The sequence below is a fragment of the Ranitomeya variabilis genome, chromosome 2 (assembly GCF_051348905.1).
Source record: "Ranitomeya variabilis isolate aRanVar5 chromosome 2, aRanVar5.hap1, whole genome shotgun sequence".
Classification (NCBI taxonomy): domain Eukaryota; kingdom Metazoa; phylum Chordata; class Amphibia; order Anura; family Dendrobatidae; genus Ranitomeya; species Ranitomeya variabilis.
Window position 1 is genome coordinate 577,225,069 of NC_135233.1, and position 22,561 is coordinate 577,247,629.

General features: G+C 48.8%; 1 protein-coding gene across 4 annotated transcripts; it reads left to right on the top strand.

Annotated features, from left to right (window-relative positions):
• The first annotated feature begins 1,260 nt into the window (after positions 1-1,260).
• CBFB (core-binding factor subunit beta) lies at positions 1,261-22,262 on the top strand. 4 transcript variants are annotated; one of them, XM_077288303.1, is made up of 6 exons: positions 1,261-1,500; positions 8,212-8,298; positions 8,629-8,745; positions 13,615-13,731; positions 13,950-14,045; positions 19,383-19,949. In XM_077288303.1, the coding sequence occupies exons 1-6, from the start codon at positions 1,423-1,425 to the stop codon at positions 19,398-19,400; spliced, it is 513 nt and encodes a 170-aa protein (XP_077144418.1). In that variant the 5' UTR covers positions 1,261-1,422; the 3' UTR covers positions 19,401-19,949. The 4 variants fall into 4 exon arrangements, with proteins under 4 accessions (XP_077144418.1, XP_077144415.1, XP_077144416.1 ...); XM_077288300.1 differs by having other exon boundaries at positions 1,294-1,500; positions 19,401-22,262; XM_077288301.1 differs by having other exon boundaries at positions 1,294-1,500; positions 13,950-14,078; positions 19,401-20,863.
• The last annotated feature ends 299 nt before the right edge of the window (positions 22,263-22,561 follow it).

Sequence of the window (22,561 nt, forward strand, 5' to 3'; positions counted from 1 at the left end):
TCCATATAGTATAATACACCCCCCATAGTCCAATGCACTCCCCATAGTCCTCTATACAGTATAATGCACTCCCCATAGTCCTCTATATAGTATAATGCACTCCCCATAGTCCTCTATACAGTATAATGCACTCCCCATAGTCCTCTATACAGTATAATGCACTCCCGTAGTCCTCTATACAGTATAATGCACTCCCCATAGTCCTCTATATAGTATAATGCACTCATGGTCCTCTATACAGTATAATGCACTCCCCATAGTCCTCTATATAGTATAATGCACTCCCCATAGTCCTCTATACAGTATAATGCACTCCCCATAGTCCTCTATATAGTATAATGCACTCCCCATAGTCCTCTATACAGTATAATGCACTCCCCATAGTCCTCTATATAGTATAATGCACTCCCCATAGTCCTCTATACAGTATAATGCACTCCCCATAGTCCTCTATACAGTATAATGCACTCCCGTAGTCCTCTATACAGTATAATGCACTCCCCATAGTCCTCTATATAGTATAATGCACTCATGGTCCTCTATACAGTATAATGCACTCCCCATAGTCCTCTATATAGTATAATGCACTCCCCATAGTCCTCTATACAGTATAATGCACTCCCCATAGTCCTCTATACAGTATAATGCACTCCCGTAGTCCTCTATACAGTATAATGCACTCCCCATAGTCCTCTATATAGTATAATGCACTCCCCATAGTCCTCTATACAGTAAAATGCACTCATGGTCCTCCATATAGCGTACCGCAGGTTCCATATAGTATAATACACTCCCCATGGTCCGTATACTACAGCCCCCATATGGTATACTGCAGCCCTTATAGAGTATAATGCGGCAACCCCATAGAGTACCATGTGGGCACCCAATAAAGTACTATGTACAACTAAATGCAAAAAAAAAGTCGCCTTAAATCTGAAACTAGCATGAAGACTAATATGCCACAAAATACAGTCTCAGAATCAGTGGGCTATATTGAAGTGTTCCAGAGATATTACCTCATAGACACTGGTCAGAATTGTAAAATGTAGCCAGATCAGGTAGGTGAAAACTGGCCCGGGGGTGAAGGGGAGAAGCAACTCTTTACCAAACAGGTTGTCCATAGAGACCCCGCTCACACAGGGAGATGCTGACTGACTGATATTACTGAGGCAGCATCACGTGACAGGAGCGCGCTCACCGCACGGCCGCTACCTCACTGTCTGTGACGTCACAAAGCAGAGATGCGGGGGGCGGAGCTACAGATGAGACGTCAGGGACGTGATTGTATGGGCGGGGCCAAGCGCTGGGCAGGAAAGGGGTGGAGCCTAAGAACGGCGACCACCACCGGGCGGGAGACTCCCAGAGCGCGGTGACCCGGGGAGTGACAGGGACGTGGTTCCTTAACCTGGGCTGGTGGTAAGGATGCCGCGGGTGGTGCCGGATCAGAGAAGCAAGTTCGAGAATGAGGAATTCTTCCGGAAATTGAGTCGTGAATGTGAGGTGAGAGCTGGAAACACCGAACTGGTGGTATATAGAGAGTGGGGTGCGGTATAAAGAGAGTGTGGGGGGACGTGCGGTATATAGAGTATGGGGAGGACGTGCGCTATATAGAGAGTGTGGGGGGGACGTGCGCTATATAGAGAGTGTGGGGGGGACGTGCGCTATATAGAGAGTGTGGGGGGGACGTGCGCTATATAGAGAGTGTGGGGGGGACGTGCGCTATATAGAGAGTGTGGGGGGGACGTGCGCTATATAGAGAGTGTGGGGGGGACGTGCGCTATATAGAGAGTGTGGGGGGGACGTGCGCTATATAGAGAGTGGGGTGCGGTATATAGAGAGTATGGGGGGACGTGCGGTATATAGAGAGTGTGGGGGGACGTGCGGTATATAGAGTATGGGGAGGACGTGCGCTATATAGAGAGTGTGGGGGGACGTGCGGTATATAGAGAGTGTGGGGGGACGTGCGGTATATAGAGTATGGGGAGGACGTGCGCTATATAGAGAGTGTGGGGGGGACGTGCGCTATATAGAGAGTGTGGGGGGACGTGCGGTATATAGAGTATGGGGAGGACGTGCGCTATATAGAGAGTGTGGGGGGACGTGCGCTATATAGAGAGTGTGGGGGGGACGTGCGCTATATAGAGAGTGTGGGGGGGACGTGCGCTATATAGAGAGTGTGGGGGGGACGTGCGCTATATAGAGAGTGTGGGGGGGACGTGCGCTATATAGAGAGTGGGGTGCGGTATATAGAGAGTATGGGGGGACGTGCGGTATATAGAGAGTGTGGGGGGGGACGTGCGGTATATAGAGTGTGTGGGGGGGACGTGCGCTATATAGAGAGTGTGGGGGGGACGTGCGCTATATAGAGAGCGTGGGGGGGATGTGCGGTATATAGAGAGCGTGGGGGGGATGTGCGGTATATAGAGAGCGTGGGGGGGACGTGTGCTATATAGAGAGTGTGGGGGGGACGTGCGCTATATAGAGAGTGTGGGGGGGACGTGCGCTATATAGAGAGTGTGGGGGGGACGTGCGCTATATAGAGAGTGTGGGGGGGACGTGCGCTATATAGAGAGTGTGGGGGGGACGTGCGCTATATAGAGAGTGGGGTGCGGTATATAGAGTATGGGGGGACGTGCGGTATATAGAGTATGGGGAGGACGTGCGCTATATAGAGAGTGTGGGGGGACGTGCGGTATATAGAGAGTGTGGGGGGGACGTGCGCTATATAGAGAGTGTGGGGGGGACGTGCGCTATATAGAGAGTGTGGGGGGACGTGCGGTATATAGAGTATGGGGAGGACGTGCGCTATATAGAGAGTGTGGGGGGGACGTGCGCTATATAGAGAGTGTGGGGGGGACGTGCGCTATATAGAGAGTGTGGGGGGGACGTGCGCTATATAGAGAGTGTGGGGGGGACGTGCGCTATATAGAGAGTGTGGGGGGGACGTGCGCTATATAGAGAGTGTGGGGGGGACGTGCGCTATATAGAGAGTGTGGGGGGGACGTGCGCTATATAGAGAGTGTGGGGGGGACGTGCGCTATATAGAGAGTGTGGGGGGGACGTGCGCTATATAGAGAGTGGGGTGCGGTATATAGAGAGTATGGGGGGACGTGCGGTATATAGAGAGTGTGGGGGGACGTGCGGTATATAGAGTATGGGGAGGACGTGCGCTATATAGAGAGTGTGGGGGGACGTGCGGTATATAGAGAGTGTGGGGGGACGTGCGGTATATAGAGTATGGGGAGGACGTGCGCTATATAGAGAGTGTGGGGGGACGTGCGGTATATAGAGAGTGTGGGGGGGACGTGCGCTATATAGAGAGTGTGGGGGGACGTGCGGTATATAGAGTATGGGGAGGACGTGCGCTATATAGAGAGTGTGGGGGGACGTGCGCTATATAGAGAGTGTGGGGGGGACGTGCGCTATATAGAGAGTGTGGGGGGGACGTGCGCTATATAGAGAGTGTGGGGGGGACGTGCGCTATATAGAGAGTGTGGGGGGGACGTGCGCTATATAGAGAGTGGGGTGCGGTATATAGAGAGTATGGGGGGACGTGCGGTATATAGAGAGTGTGGGGGGGGACGTGCGGTATATAGAGTGTGTGGGGGGGACGTGCGCTATATAGAGAGTGTGGGGGGGACGTGCGCTATATAGAGAGCGTGGGGGGGATGTGCGGTATATAGAGAGCGTGGGGGGGATGTGCGGTATATAGAGAGCGTGGGGGGGACGTGTGCTATATAGAGAGTGTGGGGGGGACGTGCGCTATATAGAGAGTGTGGGGGGGACGTGCGCTATATAAGAGTGTGGGGGGGACGTGCGCTATATAGAGAGTGTGGGGGGGACGTGCGCTATATAGAGAGTGTGGGGGGGACGTGCGCTATATAGAGAGTGTGGGGGGGACGTGCGCTATATAGAGAGTGGGGTGCGGTATATAGAGTATGGGGGGACGTGCGGTATATAGAGTATGGGGAGGACGTGCGCTATATAGAGAGTGTGGGGGGACGTGCGGTATATAGAGAGTGTGGGGGGGACGTGCGCTATATAGAGAGTGTGGGGGGGACGTGCGCTATATAGAGAGTGTGGGGGGACGTGCGGTATATAGAGTATGGGGAGGACGTGCGCTATATAGAGAGTGTGGGGGGGACGTGCGCTATATAGAGAGTGTGGGGGGACGTGCGCTATATAGAGAGTGTGGGGGGGACGTGCGCTATATAGAGAGTGGGGTGCGGTATATAGAGAGTATGGGGGGACGTGCGGTATATAGAGTATGGGGAGGACGTGCGCTATATAGAGAGTGTGGGGGGACGTGCGGTATATAGAGAGTGTGGGGGGGACGTGCGCTATATAGAGAGTGTGGGGGGACGTGCGGTATATAGAGTATGGGGAGGACGTGCGCTATATAGAGAGTGTGGGGGGACGTGCGGTATATAGAGAGTGTGGGGGGGACGTGCGCTATATAGAGAGTGTGGGGGGGACGTGCGCTATATAGAGTGTGGGGGGGACGTGCGCTATATAGAGAGTGGGGTGCGGTATATAGAGAGTATGGGGGGACGTGCGGTATATAGAGAGTGTGGGGGGGGGACGTGCGGTATATAGAGTGTGTGGGGGGGACGTGCGCTATATAAGAGTGTGGGGGGGACGTGCGCTATATAGAGAGTGTGGGGGGGACGTGCGGTATATAGAGAGTATGGGGGGACGTGCGCTATATAGAGAGTGTGGGGGGACGTGCGGTATATAGAGTATGGGGAGGACGTGCGCTATATAGAGAGTGTGGGGGGACGTGCGCTATATAGAGAGTGTGGGGGGGACGTGCGCTATATAGAGAGTGTGGGGGGGACGTGCGCTATATAGAGAGTGTGGGGGGGACGTGCGCTATATAGAGAGTGTGGGGGGGACGTGCGCTATATAGAGAGTGTGGGGGGGACGTGCGCTATATAGAGAGTGGGGTGCGGTATATAGAGAGTATGGGGGGACGTGCGGTATATAGAGAGTGTGGGGGGGGACGTGCGGTATATAGAGTGTGTGGGGGGGACGTGCGCTATATAGAGAGTGTGGGGGGGACGTGCGCTATATAGAGAGCGTGGGGGGGATGTGCGGTATATAGAGAGCGTGGGGGGGATGTGCGGTATATAGAGAGCGTGGGGGGGACGTGTGCTATATAGAGAGTGTGGGGGGGACGTGCGCTATATAGAGAGTGTGGGGGGGACGTGCGCTATATAGAGAGTGTGGGGGGGACGTGCGCTATATAGAGAGTGTGGGGGGGACGTGCGCTATATAGAGAGTGGGGTGCGGTATATAGAGTATGGGGGGACGTGCGGTATATAGAGTATGGGGAGGACGTGCGCTATATAGAGAGTGTGGGGGGACGTGCGGTATATAGAGAGTGTGGGGGGGACGTGCGCTATATAGAGAGTGTGGGGGGGACGTGCGCTATATAGAGAGTGTGGGGGGACGTGCGCTATATAGAGAGTGGGGGGGACGTGCGCTATATAGAGAGTGGGGTGCGGTATATAGAGAGTATGGGGGGACGTGCGGTATATAGAGTATGGGGAGGACGTGCGCTATATAGAGAGTGTGGGGGGACGTGCGGTATATAGAGAGTGTGGGGGGGACGTGCGCTATATAGAGAGTGTGGGGGGACGTGCGGTATATAGAGTATGGGGAGGACGTGCGCTATATAGAGAGTGTGGGGGGACGTGCGGTATATAGAGAGTGTGGGGGGGACGTGCGCTATATAGAGAGTGTGGGGGGGACGTGCGCTATATAGAGAGTGTGGGGGGGACGTGCGCTATATAGAGAGTGGGGTGCGGTATATAGAGAGTATGGGGGGACGTGCGGTATATAGAGAGTGTGGGGGGGGGACGTGCGGTATATAGAGTGTGTGGGGGGGACGTGCGCTATATAAGAGTGTGGGGGGGACGTGCGCTATATAGAGAGTGTGGGGGGGACGTGCGCTATATAGAGAGTGTGGGGGGACGTGCGGTATATAGAGTATGGGGAGGACGTGCGCTATATAGAGAGTGTGGGGGGACGTGCGGTATATAGAGAGTGTGGGGGGACGTGCGGTATATAGAGTATGGGGAGGACGTGCGCTATATAGAGAGTGTGGGGGGATGTGCGGTATATAGAGAGTGTGGGGGGGACGTGCGCTATATAGAGAGTGTGGGGGGACGTGCGGTATATAGAGTATGGGGAGGACGTGCGCTATATAGAGAGTGTGGGGGGACGTGCGGTATATAGAGAGTGTGGGGGGGACGTGCGCTATATAGAGAGTGTGGGGGGGACGTGCGCTATATAGAGAGTGTGGGGGGGACGTGCGCTATATAGAGAGTGTGGGGGGGACGTGCGCTATATAGAGAGTGGGGTGCGGTATATAGAGAGTATGGGGGGACGTGCGGTATATAGAGAGTGTGGGGGGGGACGTGCGGTATATAGAGTGTGTGGGGGGGACGTGCGCTATATAGAGAGCGTGGGGGGGACGTGCGCTATATAGAGAGCGTGGGGGGGATGTGCGGTATATAGAGAGCGTGGGGGGGATGTGCGGTATATAGAGAGCGTGGGGGGGACGTGTGCTATATAGAGAGTGTGGGGGGGACGTGCGCTATATAGAGAGTGTGGGGGGGACGTGCGCTATATAGAGAGTGTGGGGGGGACGTGCGCTATATAGAGAGTGTGGGGGGGACGTGCGCTATATAGAGAGTGGGGTGCGGTATATAGAGAGTATGGGGGGACGTGCGGTATATAGAGTATGGGGAGGACGTGCGCTATATAGAGAGTGTGGGGGGACGTGCGGTATATAGAGAGTGTGGGGGGGACGTGCGCTATATAGAGATTGTGGGGGGGACGTGCGCTATATAGAGAGTGTGGGGGGACGTGCGGTATATAGAGTATGGGGAGGACGTGCGCTATATAGAGAGTGTGGGGGGGACGTGCGCTATATAGAGAGTGTGGGGGGACGTGCGCTATATAGAGAGTGTGGGGGGGACGTGCGCTATATAGAGAGTGGGGTGCGGTATATAGAGAGTATGGGGGGACGTGCGGTATATAGAGTATGGGGAGGACGTGCGCTATATAGAGAGTGTGGGGGGGACGTGCGCTATATAGAGAGTGTGGGGGGGACGTGCGGTATATAGAGAGTGTGGGGGGGACGTGCGGTATATAGAGAGTGTGGGGGGGACGTGCGCTATATAGAGAGTGTGGGGGGGAACGTGCGCTATATAGAGAGTGTGGGGGGGGGACGTGCGGTATAAAGAGAGTGGGGGGGACGTGCGGTATATAGAGAGTGTGGGGGGGACGTGCGACGTGCGCTATATAGAGAGTGTGGGGGGGACGTGCGCTATATAGAGAGTGTGGGGGGGGACGTGCGCTATATAGAGTGTGGGGGGGACGTGCGGTATAAAGAGAGTGGGGGGGACGTGCGCTATATAGAGAGTGTGGGGGGGACGTGCGGTATATAGAGAGTGTGGGGGGGACGTGCGGTATATAGAGAGTGGGGGGGACGTGCGGTATATAGAGAGTGTGGGGGGGACGTGCGGTATATAGAGAGTGTGGGGGGGACGTGCGGTATATAGAGAGTGTGGGGGGGACGTGCGGTATATAGAGAGTGTGGGGGGGACGTGCGCTATATAGAGAGTGTGGGGGGGACGTGCGCTATATAGAGAGTGTGGGGGGGACGTGCGCTATATAGAGAGTGTGGGGGGGACGTGCGCTATATAGAGAGTGTGGGGGGACGTGCGCTATATAGAGAGTGTGGGGGGACGTGCGCTATATAGAGAGTGGGGGGACGTGCGCTATATATAGAGTGTGGGGGGGACGGGCGGTATATAGTGTGTCTGGAGGGGGGACGTGCGGTATATAGTGTCTGGAGGGGGGACGTACGGTATACAGAGAGTGGAGGGGACGTGTGCTATATAGAGTGTCTGTAGAGGGGACATACGGTATATAGAGAGTGGGGGGGACTTGTGGTATATGGAGTGTCTGTAGAGGGGACGTACGGTATACAGAGAGTGGAGGGGACTTGTGGTATATGGAGTGTCTGTAGAGGGGACGTACGGTATATAGAGAGTGGGGGGGACGTGCTGTATTTGCTTTGATGTTTTTTATTTTTGTTATTCTACATTCTGTTATTTTTCGTTCTTTCCTGTTGGGTTTTCTGTGTATAAACATCTTCCATATTTTTTGACTTGTTTTCTTATTTTCCTGTGTTTGCAGATCAAGTACACGGGGTTCAGAGACCGGCCGCATGAGGAGCGACAGGGCCGCTTCCAGAACGCCTGCCGGGACGGTCGCTCGGAGATAGTAAGTCTGCGCCTGTCTGGAGCCTGTGGTCCTGCACATCGTGCACCCGTAGAGCCAGAAATGTCCATTCCTCCATTATCCACCAGCCTATGTAGGGTGTAAGACCCCCAGTAAGTGGCCAGCGCAGAAATATGGGTCCTCTCCAAAAAGCTCCCAGTTGTGGAGCTGCCCCGCTCCGCCAGCTTGTATAGGGGCTGGTTACCGCACATTTGCCCTTGATACTGACCATTGATGACCTATCCAGTGTTAACTTCATGGACAACCCCTTTAATTTGTCATCCTCGTACATAGACCACCTCTGACTTGCTGTGTATTGATTTTCTATTTCAGGCATTCGTGGCCACAGGAACCAACCTGTCGCTGCAGTTTTTCCCAGCAAGCTGGCAGGGGGAGGCTCGCCAGGCTCCCACCCGGGATTACGTGGACTTCGAAAGAGAGACCGGAAAGGTAGGGCTGACAAAACCCGGGCTAAAGAGGAAGATGTCAGATATTTGGGCCAGTATTTTGGCTTTAAAGCTGTGAAAAGTCACAATATTTTGGAAAAACTGGGGGTTGCGTGAAAACTATGCAGCTTGGCATTCTCGCGCCATTTTTGCCCACCTCTGACAAAATGGGTTGAATGGGACATATTTATAAAGTGTTTTAAGGTGTTTGTGATTTGGATTCGGGGGCAGAATCGAAACCGAATTTTTGGAGAAAAAAGCTGTGTGTGCACGTGCACTTAAAGGGGCTTTAATAACAAGTACCTGTATGATTTATTCACAGGGAAGCTAATGAATATCTAATTGCTGGGGGTCATTTTTTGTCCTATTTTGTCATAGTACTGTATATAAAAGATCATTTTTTGTCCTATTTTGTCATAGTATGTAAAAGGCCCCCTTCTTGCTTACTGCAGAGGTATCTTACAATGACCCCATTCCAATATATTATTGCACGTGGTCCTGTTAGTGGAGGACTGAGGCATGGAGAGCCGGCTGATGAAGGAATAATTGCTGGCCATTCACAGTCATCACTCACTGCCTTTCATGGCTATAAGGGGGATTTCTGCCTCCTGATGAGTCTTCTCGATTGTTTTCTGCACAGCTGCTCATGTTAAACAGAAGGCAGCCACAACGAAGAGATCCAGAGGAAAGTAAATTAAGTCTTTTATTGAAGAAATCATAAAAAATGCATAAATGCTCTAGCACCCTAACATAAAGTGAAAAGCTGAATGATATACATCATTACATAATAACACTTGCAGAGTAGTAACTTTATAAACTCACACTGTCTGGTACACCTCTAGCTGCCTAAGCATGCCTCTAGTACAAGAAAATCCTAGTGCATAGAAATCCAGACAATATAATATCTACCTGCAGTCAGCACATAGTTCCACCTCACCCCAACACGCGTTTCGCAACAAGCAGTAATGCTGCATTCTGACAAGATGGCTCTTTTAGTTCTGGGTGCTGTAACTGCCGAAATAATCAGATTTGTTATTTGTCCTAAATACCTTGTCTTCAGACAAGGAGGCAGGCCTTTCCCCCCTGCTTCAGACGCCACACGGCCGTCACTCACATCTTCTTGGCGCCGCCTCCTCGCCGCTATTTTGAAATAATGCGGCGCCTGCGCTCTTTTCTCCTGCCTTGGGCAGGCGCAGTGAGCGCTGGCTGTCTGTCCTCTGTGCGTACGTGCGCCCTCCCTGTGAATCCCAGCCCCGCAGTGTCTTATGATTTATTCATACTACGGGGCTGGGATTCCTGGGCATGCGCATTGCGTGTCTAAGCCTCTCACCCTCTCCCACCGCACTGTGGGAGAGGGTGACGGCAGAGTTGGATGTGCCTGGGCGGCACCTTGGGGTGGCAGAGCTGGATGTGCCTGGCGGCGTGTGGCTTAGAGGATTTAACAACCTCTAGTTGCATTGCATTGTGGTGTAGCAGAGTTGGGTTTGTCAGCGATGTGTTAGCTTGGCATCCATGCCGCTATCTAAATAGTCAGGCAGCGTGCCACCTGATCCAGTGTAAAACGCCTAGATGTGTGACATCTGCAGTGCGCACCAGGCTGCCATGATAACCTGATGCACAGGGGATTCCGTCAGAAGCAGGAGGATGAAGAGCGCCGCCCTGGTACCGGTACAGGTGTAACCATTGTACAACCCCGTTATCTTCACACTCGCGTTCATGCTTTCTGTGTTCAACTTCCTCATTGCTCTGCTATGTCCAGAGGCTCCCCCCATCTTGTGGTCTCTCAAGTTTCCTTCACAGTGGCAGGAAACCCAAACTCTCTTCCTGGGGGGTTGTAGAATACCCCTTCAGAGGGTGTTGGAGTGTTTGGTCCTAGTATATAGTTGTGTGTGGTCTGCCTTATCAGAAGGAACGTCTCTGCTCACTTTGTGAAGGAAACCGGTGTGGCAGAGATACGGTTGGCGCGTTCTTTGTGATCCACATTAGTTTTTTCCCCTCCTCTTCTTTTTTTTTTTTTTCTACCGAAGTATCACATCCATGAACACGCCTGTCATGAAACTCTACTGCCTTTTAGTTAACACACCGAGCACCCGATCCATCACCGGACCTCGCTCTCTGCACCGATTAATCACTGTCATCCACAAAATGATGGGATTTCTGTTATAATGGAAGGTGGAATCGTAAGCAGTCATTTGGAGACATAATAAATTACATTTTGTGGGGAGCAATGGGGATATTGTATCGTTTATTACAATAATTATAATCATTTCTAATAGTCAACTGTATCACATGGCGTCTAAGCCAGCAGGTGAACCTTCGTGAAGCACTAAGGCTTCGGTCACACCTGTTAGTTACCATCCAAGAGAAAGTGGATGACTTTTCTCAATTGTCATCCTAGTTGAGCCTTAGCAGTGATCAGTTAGAACTCCGAAGTACGAAGTCTGCCTTCCGTTTTACACGGATCCTCGTAGACTTTCTTGGCAGAGTCTGATCCACAAAATCTGATGAGAATAGAACCTGCTCCGACTCTCCAGGACCAGCTACACAAACTGATGTCTGCATGGATCAATCAAACTCGCAGTAGCTCTATATTTTTATTTTGTGGTAGTTATGGGAGTAGCAATTGTCCTAAACAGTATTAACTTTTCCCTAAAAAAATATGTCCCTCTAGCACACACGTCAAACTTTGGTGTGAGTTAATTTGACCCATGAAGCCAGATGGGGCCATTATTCTGTATGGATCACTATGTGAGACCGTTATAATTTATGGAAGGCAATGCAGGGCCCATCCTACTATATGGAGGGCTACGTGAGACCGTTATAATTTATGGAAGGCAATGCAGGGCCCATCATACTATATGGAGCACTATATGAGGCCATTATACTTTTATGGAAGGCAATGCAGGGCCCATCTTACTATATGGAGGACTATGTGGGGCCATTATACTTTATGGAAGGCAATGCAGGGCCCATCATGCTGTATGGAGGACTATGTGGGGCCGTTATACTTTATGGAAGGCAATTCAGGGCCCATCATACCATATGGAGGACTATGTGAGGCCGTTATACTTAATGGAAGGCAGTGCAGGGCCCATCATACTATATGGAGGACTATATGAGGCCATTATACTTTATGGAAGGAAATGCAGGGCCCATCATGCTATATGGAGGACTATGTGGGGCCATGATACTTTATGGAAGGAAATGCAGGGCCCATCATGCTGTATGGAGGACTGTGGGGCCTTTATACTATATAGAGGACTATATGGGGCCCATAATACTGTATGGAAGGCAATATAGGGCTCATTATACTGTATGGAGTACATTGTGGTGTCCATTATACTTTGCCAGGTGGTGGTGGCTACGCTAGGATAATCATGCTGTTCATGTGGTGGTATCATTGTGTTTGGGGGACACTTGTACAGGCATCATACTTTATTATATCTGCATTACTCAAGGTTTTTTATCTTTTATTACTGTTATTTAAATTAGGCCATTGAGCCATTTGCTTTCTACAGCCATTACATAACACATTATACTATTCCAATATACTAAGATCTAGTCATTAAAATGTGCTTTGTTCGTGGATCAAACCCTTTGTTTCCATATGAAAAGGTTCATCATATTTGATAAGGAAAAACTTTGTCAATTGTAGACTTTTTTTTTTTGATAAATATCAAGGCTAGCCTGCCGCTTTGTCAAAACTTTTAATTTTGACCCTCTGTATATTTGAGCTTGACATCCCTTCTCCAGCATAAAGTAAGAGTTAAAGGGAATCTGTCATCAGGTTTTGCTTTGTAATCCGAGAGAGCCTGGTTCCAGCAATGTCACACACTGGGTTGTTCAATGTAGTGTTTATAAAATCATTGTAAAAACTAGCAGGAGATTATCACTACAGGACTAGTAAAACTGCTGCCGGGTACTACAGCCACGCCCCCACCGATTGGCAGATTTTTGTGTACGCTGTGCATAGGCAGAAAGTTAACAATCATTGGTGTAAGTACTTCCAATAGAAATGTATAGTTCTTCTGATTTGCTATGTTGCTTATGTGCAGGACATTACAGTATCTTGGGTAACCATGGTTATGGCCACACATGTAGCGATAGTTAATTATTAGTGGTCGTAACCATGGATTCCTAAGTTACTGCAATGATTAGAAGCAGCTATTGTGTCCATCAAACCATCATGGCGAGCTCGCTGAGTGATACTCAGTTAGCTCTTCGTACAGCCAGCAGTAGACCATACAGCACAGAGGCCATAGATAGGAAATGGTGCAACATTTTTATTAAAACCCAATTGTCAAACAAAAATTTTGTTAGCCCCAGTTGCATGCATTTAATAAAAAAATAAATAAATTCCAAGATGGGTTTTACGGCTTAATAATGCCGTTCCTTATTATGAGGTTCATGGTCTTACCTTGGCAGGCGTTCTGTGACTGCTTCGGGGTCTTCGCGTGAATAATGGGAGTCAGATCTGTGCAGCAGTTACTCGGTTAATTGATGAAACCACTTTCCTCGGCCCTTATCCAACTCGAGCTCAAATTTCCCCATAGTTCTGCACCCGCTGAATTCCTCATTAATCCTGGAGTCCTTGGCACGTGGCCCACAGTAAATGGTTGTGATTTCTGAGTGTGCCAGATCTCAGGACAGGGGCTGCAAAACCTGTTTTTGGGGTCACAGAGCCCTGTTCTCGTGATCGTTGTGGTTCCCAGCTTTCCGATCCCTATTATCACCATCTTATTGATAGAGAATAACATGTATTTTTGGACTGAGTCCTGTGTCGCCCGCACTCAAGACAGTGGGTGGTCTTTTAAAGGTGTAATATGTGAGGGATTTAGGATGATATTAATCGGGACCCCTGGCGCTGTTTCAGGTCCATTTAAAGGCTCCGATGATCCTGAATGGGGTGTGCGTCATGTGGAGAGGATGGATAGACCTCCAGCGGTTGGACGGGATGGGCTGCTTAGAGTTTGATGAAGACAGAGCGCAGGTTAGTAGTATACACCCCCCAACCCCAGCGCGCGCTTGTATTTTGTGCCGCTGCGTTGTGTAACACCACGTGGGAAGTATTTAATAATAGCCACTGAGTGCACAGTCATTATACCGCTTGCTCTGAGAACCCAGAATTACTTAATATTATTTTTGGGTGCAGCCAGCTCGTAGTTCTGGAAAGTTGGCATACTGAATATGGTTCTTGTTCGCTCTTAGCACGAGGACGCCCTGGCGCAACAGGCCTTTGAGGAAGCTCGCAGGAGAACCCGTGAGTTTGAAGACAGAGATCGCTCTCACCGGGAGGAAATGGAGGTGAGAGTTTTACGACCGCGCTGCCCTTAACTGGTCAGTACCCCTTAGAAATAACTACTTCTTGTGTGCATGAGCAGTGGGTGCCAAATCTGAGGGGCGGGACATGTAATGTCTGGTAGATGCATTATAGGAGAAGTCATGGTGGCATAAACTAGCTGCTTTTTCAGACTTTGAACTTGGGTAGTGTTCACACAGGCAATGCAGTTATTATTGCTTTCCACAGGTTGCACAGCACCAAAACAAACTTCTAAACATAAGTCCCTAGCCATGACCAGGTTCTAACTAAACAGAACACACCCTGGCTACTGATACATGGCTGAGAGAGCCCCAACTGTGTATAACAAAACAGCTGCTTATGTGGCAGTACTACATACCCTCCCCCTCTGCTCAAATCCGAGGGCTGGTCACAATCTGCCACCCACTTTGCCACCCACTTTGCCTACAGGGAGTCACTTTACCAAAACTGACTTTGTGAGGGCAGTGGTCATTTCTGCATTGCAACGGAAGGTTTTTTTCCCCAAGTTATTTACCGTATATACTCGAGTATAAGCCGAGATTTTCAGCCCTCTTTTTTGGGCTGAAAGTGACCCTCTCGGCTTATACTTGAGTCAGTGTCGGTGTGGGGTCGGCGGGTGAGGGGGAGCGGCGGCTGTGATATACTCACCTGTTCCTGGCGCTGTCCCTGCATCTCCGATGGTCTCCGGGCAGCTCTTCCTGTGTTCAGCGGTCACGTGGTACAGCTCATTAAAGTCATGAATATGCACGCATATTCATGACTGTAATGTGCGGTACGTGACCGCTGATGCCGCCGGCTCCCGGAGACCATCTAACAGTGAGACGCTGCCAGGGACCGCGCCGGGAGCAGGTAAGTATATCAGGGGAGGGGGAGCATTGCGCGATAGTCACCTGTCCCCCGTTCCATCGCTGCGCGCTGCTCTTTCTTCCGTCCTCTGGCTGTGACTGTTCAGGTCAGAGGGCGCGATGACGCGATTAGTGTGCGCGCCACCCTCGGCCTGAACAGTCAGTGCGGAGGATGGAAGACAGAGCAGCGCGCAGTGATGGAACGTGGAAGGTGACTATCGCAAGTGCCGGGGGCCTGAGCGAAGAGAGGTGAGTATGTGATTTATTTTATTTTTTTTAATCGCAGCACCAGCAAATGGGGCAAATGTGTGGAGCATCTCATGGGGCATAATATGAGGAGCATCTTATGGGGCATGATGTGTGGAGCATCTTATGGGGCATAATAATGAGGAGCATCTTATGAGGCATGATGTGTGGAGCATCTCATGGGGCCCCTAATGTGTGGAGCATCTCATGGGGCCCCTAATGTGTGGAGCATCTCATGGGGCCCCTAATGTGTGGAGCATCTCATGGGGCCCCTAATGTGTGGAGCATCATTTGTGCAGGATTATATGGGGCGTATTTTGTATGGAGCATCTTATGGGGCCCTTCATGATCTGTATGGAACATTATATGGGGCTCCTGATTCAATATGGATATTCAATAACCAGTAACTACTGATGTCTCAATTAATTTTACTTTTATTGGTATCTATTTTTACTTTTGAAATTTACCGGTAGCTGCTGCATTTTCCACCCTAGGCTTATACTCGAGTCAATAAGTTTTCCCAGTTTTTTGTGGCAAAATTTGGGGGTCGGCTTATACTCGGGTCGGCTTATACTCGAGTATATACGGTAAATACATTTGTATTTTTTTGAGCAAGCGAAAAGTTCAGTACTAGAAAAGTAATTTGGTGTATTTTAAGTTATTTAACATTTTGATATGGATTATATATGCGGCTTGATATTACGACATGCATATTAATTAGTTATGATGCCTCAAAGAAGAGAAAAGTCTTAATTCCTAAAAGCAGTTACTTTTTCCCTGTGCTGCTATTTGAAAGCTACTGCTCCCGCTTTTTTCTTACTAACCAAATGTTCTCCATCCTTCCTCTAATAGCTATTGCTGCCTCAGCCGCCTATTTTTCCTTTCCTCCGCAGCAGGCTCGGCCCCTTTCCTTACCACAGTGTATGAACTTGTGATTTCAGATTGCAGTAATGCACATAACAGAAAACTGATGAGATTATAGCGCCCCCTGATCAGATGTTTAAGTGCAGGATTGGGTGAAAAATACTGTAATAAATGAATGTATAAATGTGTAATAAAATTAATGTAAAGTAATTTCCAAATTTTTGTTTATTAAATATACCCTGTCACAATTCATGCAAGTACTACAATATCAATGTGTGTGTGTGTGTGTGTGTGTGTGTGTGTATATATATATATATATATACACTCACCGGCCACTTTATTAGGTACACCATGCTAGTAACGGGTTGGACCCCCTTTTGCCTTCAGAACTGCCTCAATTCTTCGTGGCATAGATTCAACAAGGTGCTGGAAGCATTCCTCAGAGATTTTGGTCCATATTGACATGATGGCATCACACAGTTGCCGCAGATTTGTCGGCTGCACATCCCAAAGATGCTCCATACAAGGCAGGATGGATCCATGCTTTCATGTTGTTTACGCCAAATTCTGACCCTACCATCCGAATGTCGCAGCAGAAATCGAGACTCATCAGACCAAGCAACGTTTTTCCAATCTTCTACTGTCCAATTTCGATGAGCTTGTACAAATTGTAGCCTCAGTTTCCTGTTCTTAGCTGAAAGGAGTGGTACCCGGTGTGGTCTTCTGCTGCTGTAGCCCATCTGCCTCAAAGTTCGACGCACTGTGCATTCAGAGATGCTCTTAGGCCTACCTTGGTTGTAACGGGTGGCGATTTGAGTCACTGTTGCCTTTCTATCAGCTCGAACCAGTCTGCCCATTCTCCTCTGACCTCTGGCATCAACAAGGCATTTCCGCCCACAGAACTGCCGCTCACTGGATTTTTTTTCTTTTTCGGACCATTCTCTGTAAACCCTAGAGATGGTTGTGCGTGAAAATCCCAGTAGATCAGCAGTTTCTGAAATACTCAGACCAGCCCTTCTGGCACCAACAACCATGCCACGTTCAAAGGCACTCAAATCACCTTTCTTCCCCATACTGAGGCTCGGTTTGAACTGCAGGAGATTGTCTTGACCATGTCTACATGCCTAAATGCACTGAGTTGCCGCCATGTGATTGGCTGATTAGAAATTAAGTGTTAACAAGAAGTTGGACAGGTGTACGTAATAAAGTGGCCAGTGAGTGTAATATATATATATATATATATATATATATATATATATATATATATATATATATATATATATATATATATATATATATATATATATATATATATATGTATATAATTTCACTGCTCAAAAAAATAAAGGGAGCACTAAAATCCCACATCCTAGATATCGCTGAATGAATATTCCAGTTGTAAATCTTAATTCATTACATAGTGGAATGTGTTGAGAACAATAAAACTTAAAAATTATCAGTGTAAATCACAACTAATATCCGACGGAGATCTGGAGTTGGAATGATGCTCAAAATCAAAGTGGAAAATTAAGTTACAGGCTGATCCAACTTCAGAGGAAATGCCTCATGACAAGGAAATGATGCTTAGTAGTGTGTGTGGCCTCCACGTGCCTGTATGACCTCCCTACAACGCCTGGGCATGCTCCTGATGAGGCGGCGGATGGTCTCCTGAGGGATCTCCTCCGAGACCTGGACTAAAGCATCCCGCCAACTCCTGGACAGTCTGTGGTGCAACGTGACGTTGGTGGATGGTGCGAGACACGATGTCCCAGATGTGTTCAATCGGATTCTGGTCTGGGGAACGGGTGGGCCAGTCCATAGCTTCAATGCCTTCATCTTGCGGGAACTGCTGACACACTCTAGCCACATGAGGTCTGGCATTGTCCTGCATTAGGAGAAACCCAGGGCCAACTGCACCAGCATATGGTCTCACAATGGGTCTGAGGATCTCATCTCTGTACCTAACGGCAGTTAGGATACCTCTGGCGAAGACATGGAGAGCTGTGCGGCCCTCCAAAGAAATGCCACCCCACACCATTACTGACCCACTGCCAAAACCGATCATGCTGAAGGATGTTGCAGGCAGCAGATCGCTCTCCACGGCGTCTCCAGACTCTGTCACATCTGTCACATGTGCTCAGAGTGAACCTGCTTTCATCTGTGAAAAGCACAGGGCGCCAGTGGTGAATTTGCCAATCCTGGTGTTCTGTGGCAAATTCCAAGCGTCCTGCACGGTGTTGGGCTGTGAGCACAACCCCCATCTGTGGACGTCAGGCACTCAGACCATCCTCATGGAGTCTGTTTCTAACCGTTTGTGCACATTTGTGGCCTGCTGGAGGTCATTTTGCAGGGCTCTGGCAGCGCTCCTCCTTGCATAAAGGCTGAGGTAGCGGTCCTGCTGCTGGGTTGTTGCCCCCTCCACGTCTCCTGGTGTACTGGCCTGTCTCCTGGTAGCGCCTCCAGCCTCTGGACACTACGCTGACAGACACAGGAAACCTTCTTGCCACAGCTCGCATTGATGTGCCATCCTGGATGAGCTGCACTACCTGAGCCACTTGTGTGGGTTGTAGAGTCCATCTCATGCTACCATGAGTGTGAAAAGCACAACCAACATCCAAAACATCAGCCAGAAAGCATTGGTACTGAGATGTGGTCTGTGGTCCCACCTGCAGAACCACTCTTTTATTGAGTGTCTTGATGATTGCCAAGAATTTCCATCTGTTGTCTATTCCATTTGCACAAATGTGAAATTGATTGTCAAACAGTGTTGCTTCCTAAGTGGACAGTTTGATTTCACAGAAGTTTGATTTACTGGGAGTTATATTCTGTCGTTTAAGTGTTCCCTTTATTTTTTTGAGCAGTGTGTGTGTGTGTGTGTGTGTGTGTGTGTGTGTATCTATCTATATATGTGTGTATATATAGATAGATGGATATCTCTGTGCATTAGTTGTAATGGGGTCTATGGCTACTTTTCTAGCTGTAATTCTACTAGAGCAGACTACAGTTATTAAAAAGTGGCTGAAGCTAGAACTGGTTCTGGAACTTCAATATTGATCACTTATGCATAGGGTAGGTCCTTAATATCAAATAAATGGGGGGATGGGGAGGACATGTCCCGAAACCCTGACCGATCAGCTGATTGAAGGTACGACGTTGATCTGCAGGTGACACTGCGCCATGCATTGTGCAGGGGCCACAATTGGTATTGCAAGCTCCCTTGCAATACCATTCATGGCCACTACACAGCGCATGGCGCTGTGCCATTTGTGCAGTGTGGCGCCATCCATCAGATGATCGGGCGTCTTCCTGTATCTGCTTGTGTATATCATGCCCTTGGTCTTCGTATCTGTTTTTAACTTTAAACAGAATTTCTCTCTGGTGTAGGCTCGGCGGCAACAGGATCCCACCTCCGGGCTGGGCAGCGGAGATGACCTGAAGTTACGCTAAGCCTGACACCACCTCCCAGCTTTCCATTATTCCCGTGACCTGCGAGCCCAGGAGAATAGAAGCATTTGACCATTTCATCTCGGACCCTCCTTTTCCGAATCCTGCACCCTCCCAAGAACGGTTCAATCCCCCCTCCCCCACCTTCGTCTATGCAAGCTTTTAGCCGCATGTGATGTGCACTCAGGCGGCTGTAGGTTTTTATTTACAGTTTGCTGATAATTTAGGTCAATGGTGTTTTTTTTTTTTTCTGATGTTTTTGTTACTGTAAATGTTGTGCTTTCTGCCCCGGAAGCGTTAATGCTTCTTTTGCAATCACATTGATGCCTTTTTTATTTGTATAATTTTACGTTTTGTTATTTACTCAATGTTTTCTTGTTTTTTTTTTTTTATATAATTATTTGTACCTTGTAAAGCATTGCCGAAAAATGGTATGGTCTTGTGCGCCTTGTGTTAGCTTTAGATAGACATCGCGCCATTTTTGCACTTAAAAAAAAAAAAAATCACATTTTGATGGATCTTTGTTTTAATCGACACGTCACAGATACAATATAATTGACCGAAAAAGCTAAGCGGTACTTAAACTGTGTGTAAAAACTAGTGATGAGCGAACGTTTTTGGATAAGGTGCATGCTCGAGTGCTAACCTGATGACTGGCATGCTCGAAAAATACGTTTGAGTCCCCTCGGCTGTTCGACATCTGCAAGACACGCAGACGCGGGGACTCAAACGTATTTTTCGAGCATGCGGAAGTCAACCGTTTAGCACCTGAGCATGCTCAGATAACACCTTATCTGGAAACGTTCGCTTATCACTAGTAAATACCCCTTGATAGTGTGAGAATAAGGGGGCGACTTTTGCTGTGAGGCTCTCCTTACCGTAAAATTCAGACTTGCCGCCATTTTTCATCTCTCAGTTGCGTTAAGGCTAGACCAAGCTTAAACTACGCTCCGATCCCTTAGGATAAGTTCACGCATACGTATTAAAAAATTTAATTTTTTCATCACATGGGTTCAAAAACCATGGCAATTTTTTTTTTTCACCCCTTTAGTATATTGGTTGAAAAAATAATTTGGTTCATTAAATGTAACCTAAGCTTATTTTTGCAAACACATGGTTAATATTACAGCGGGGGAGGTGTAAAGGACTCTTGAATACCATTTTGCCCCTTGTCTGCTTGTGGTTCGTTGGCATTTCTGCTTTTTCAGATACTTACTGACAATCTGGTTCCTAGGGACGTGATGCCCAACAACTTTTTGAGAAAACTGAAATCTCACATGACTGCACTATGACAGCACAGAAGGGGGGAAAAAGGAGATTTCAATCGTTACCCCTCCCCGACATCTCATCGTGAAAGCATTAAAGATTTTCATGGTACTGTATTATCCTTTAGTGAGATGGCCGTATAACACGGACGATCGCATTGCTCTGCATGGACTGGCTGGCGGCTCTCCTGAGCATGAAGTGTGTCTGGCTGGCGGCTCTCCTGAGCGTGAAAGCGTGTCTGGCTGGCGGCCCTCCTGAGCGTGAAAGCGTGTCTGGCTGGCGGCCCTGAGCGTGAAAGCGTGTCTGGCTGGCGGCCCTCCTGAGCGTGAAAGCGTGTCTGGCTGGCGGCCCTCCTGAGCGTGAAAGCGTGTCTGGCTGGCGGCCCTCCTGAGCGTGAAAGCGTGTCTGGCTGGCGGCTCTCCTGAGCGTGAAAGCGTGTCTGGCTGGCGGCCCTCCTGAGCGTGAAAGCGTGTCTGGCTGGCAGCCCTCCTGAGCGTGAAAGCGTGTCTGGCTGGCGGCCCTCCTGAGCGTGAAAGCGTGTCTGGCTGGCGGCCCTCCTGAGCGTGAAAGCGTGTCTGGCTGGCGGCTCTCCTGAGCGTGAAAGTGTGTATTTCTATGCAGCTGTCATTCTCGGTTGAGGAGAGCCACCGGCCAGTCCACGCACAGCGATGTGATCGTCATCCATGTTATACGGCTGTCTGACTACGCCCTCAGAGTTTCATTAACTTTTTTTGGATTAGGAATAAGGGGAATGAAAAAAAATTTCCAATCAAACAGTTGGTGAAAAATGGGCCACACTCCGATGGCGTACCAGTGCTGATTTATTTTTTTGGTGCACTTAGCCCAACATTGTACATGTCCCTGCCCCCCAAAAAATTGGATGTGTGAGGAGCCCCATAGACCCCCAAAAGGTACAAGTTCTGTCCATGAAAAACAATATATAGGACCCGTACGTAGTAAACAGACGTCTGAACGAGCCCTTAGTTTCGTTATGGATGCTCTTGGTCTAATTCTGCAATATAGCACCCATGGGCTGACGTGCACCCATATTTTAGCGTTCTTCCTTGCTCCGTTACTTCTGGAATCCCCAAAACTCTTGTGTCCGCCAGAGAATCCCATGACTCGTAGAGCATCTCCAGGCCCAAATTATGGACCAGACCTGATGGCTGATGTGTGAACACATTAATTATTGTAGATTTTTTTTTTTTAATCTTTTTGTTTTTTTTAGTGGCAGCTTTATTATTTAACGTTGCATCCGATACCAACCTGATCCATTACTGTACAGCCATCTGGAATATTTCTATGATATGAAATTAACCAAAATGTGGATGGCTGATGTGTTCACCAAAAAAATTACATATCTACCTGGACGACAATATAACCTGGCTTTACTACAGATCTGCGGCAGATTGCCCAGCAAGTGAACGGTTAATCGCTTTAAGACCTACATGTCTGTATGTTGTCACAGTGAATAATGTATGATGTGTACCTGTAAACTGATCGGTTTCAATAAACGGCCGATGTTGTCTAACATGACCAGACTTTTCTCCATTTATTGTTTGAGCCATGCTTAACCCCTTTACCCCCAAGGGTGGTTTGCACGTTATGGTCCGGGCCAATTTTTACAATTCTGACCACTGTCCCTTTATGAGGTTATAACTCTAGAACGCTTCAACGGATCCCAGTGATTCTGACATTGTTTTCTCGTGACATATTGTACTTCATGATAGTGGTAAAATTTCTTTGATATTACCTGCGTTTATTTGTGAAAAAAAACGGAAATTTGGCGAAAATTTTGAAAATTTCGCAATTTTCCAACTTTGAATTTTTATGCA